This window comes from Geospiza fortis, unplaced genomic scaffold (assembly GCF_000277835.1).
Source record: "Geospiza fortis unplaced genomic scaffold, GeoFor_1.0 scaffold3329, whole genome shotgun sequence".
In the NCBI taxonomy this organism is placed as follows: domain Eukaryota; kingdom Metazoa; phylum Chordata; class Aves; order Passeriformes; family Thraupidae; genus Geospiza; species Geospiza fortis.
This window is the reverse complement of record NW_005055229.1, coordinates 13,876-14,650: the sequence shown is the minus strand read 5'-3', so window position 1 is coordinate 14,650 and position 775 is coordinate 13,876. Positions and strand designations below refer to the sequence as shown.

Genomic DNA, 775 nt, shown 5'->3' with positions numbered 1-775 from the left:
ACCAACCAGGGCACCAACCATGGCTCCAACCATGGATCCAACCATGGCGCCAACCGTGGCACCAACCATGGATCCAACCATGGCACCAATATGGCACCATCAATGGCACCACCAATGGCACAGCCATGGGCAGGGCACAGGGCTGTCACCAGGGCTGTACCCGGCGCTGGCACAGCCCAGCTGTGGGGCGGGGAGGGGCTGGGGGGGCAGGGGGCAGCTGTGGGGCGGGCAGGGGCTGTGGGCACGGGGCTACCCCAGAGCTGTGCCAGGGCCGTGCCAGGCTGGCACAGGGCACTATTACCAGCTTGCCCCCGGCGAACAGCGCCATGCGGGTGGAGTTGGAGTGCAGGCAGATCTGGTGCTCGCCCGGCGTGTGCGACGTGAACGTGAAGCGCCCCTCGGAGCCGTACTGCCGCGACATCACCACCTGTGCCAACGGGGGGACACTGTCAGGGCCATGGCATGGCTATTGGCATCCCATGGGGACACTGCCACTGCCCTTGGCACTGGGGCACAGCCCGGGGATTGCCCAAACCCCCCCAGAGAGTGCCCAGGGACCCCTCCCCGTGCCCAGGGGATGCCCAGTTGATGCCCAACCTTCCTCACCTTTCCGTCGGGGTCCTTGACCTCCACGTGCATGCCCAGCCCGGGGGTGGAGGGCAGGAAGGACTCGGACTGTTTGTCCCACAGCTGCGTCCGGTAATTGCCTGGCACCGAGCGGGCACAGGGGCTCAGAGCCGACCCCCGTGTCCGGTGGTCTCTCCTATTTCCCCCC

The 775-nt window shown here is 67.1% G+C and overlaps 1 protein-coding gene across 1 annotated transcript in view; it reads right to left on the bottom strand.

Annotated features, from left to right (window-relative positions):
- The window catches only part of LOC102032417 (transmembrane emp24 domain-containing protein 4-like), a 6,524-nt gene that overhangs the window by 2,082 nt on the left and 3,667 nt on the right, over positions 1–775 (bottom strand). Inside the window, exons 2-3 of the mRNA XM_031065773.1 lie at positions 607–763; positions 161–427 (exon numbers count right to left, since the gene is read on the bottom strand). Of these exons, the coding sequence (XP_030921633.1) occupies positions 161–427; positions 607–763 (424 nt within the window). The remainder of the gene's footprint in view (positions 1–160; positions 428–606; positions 764–775) is intronic.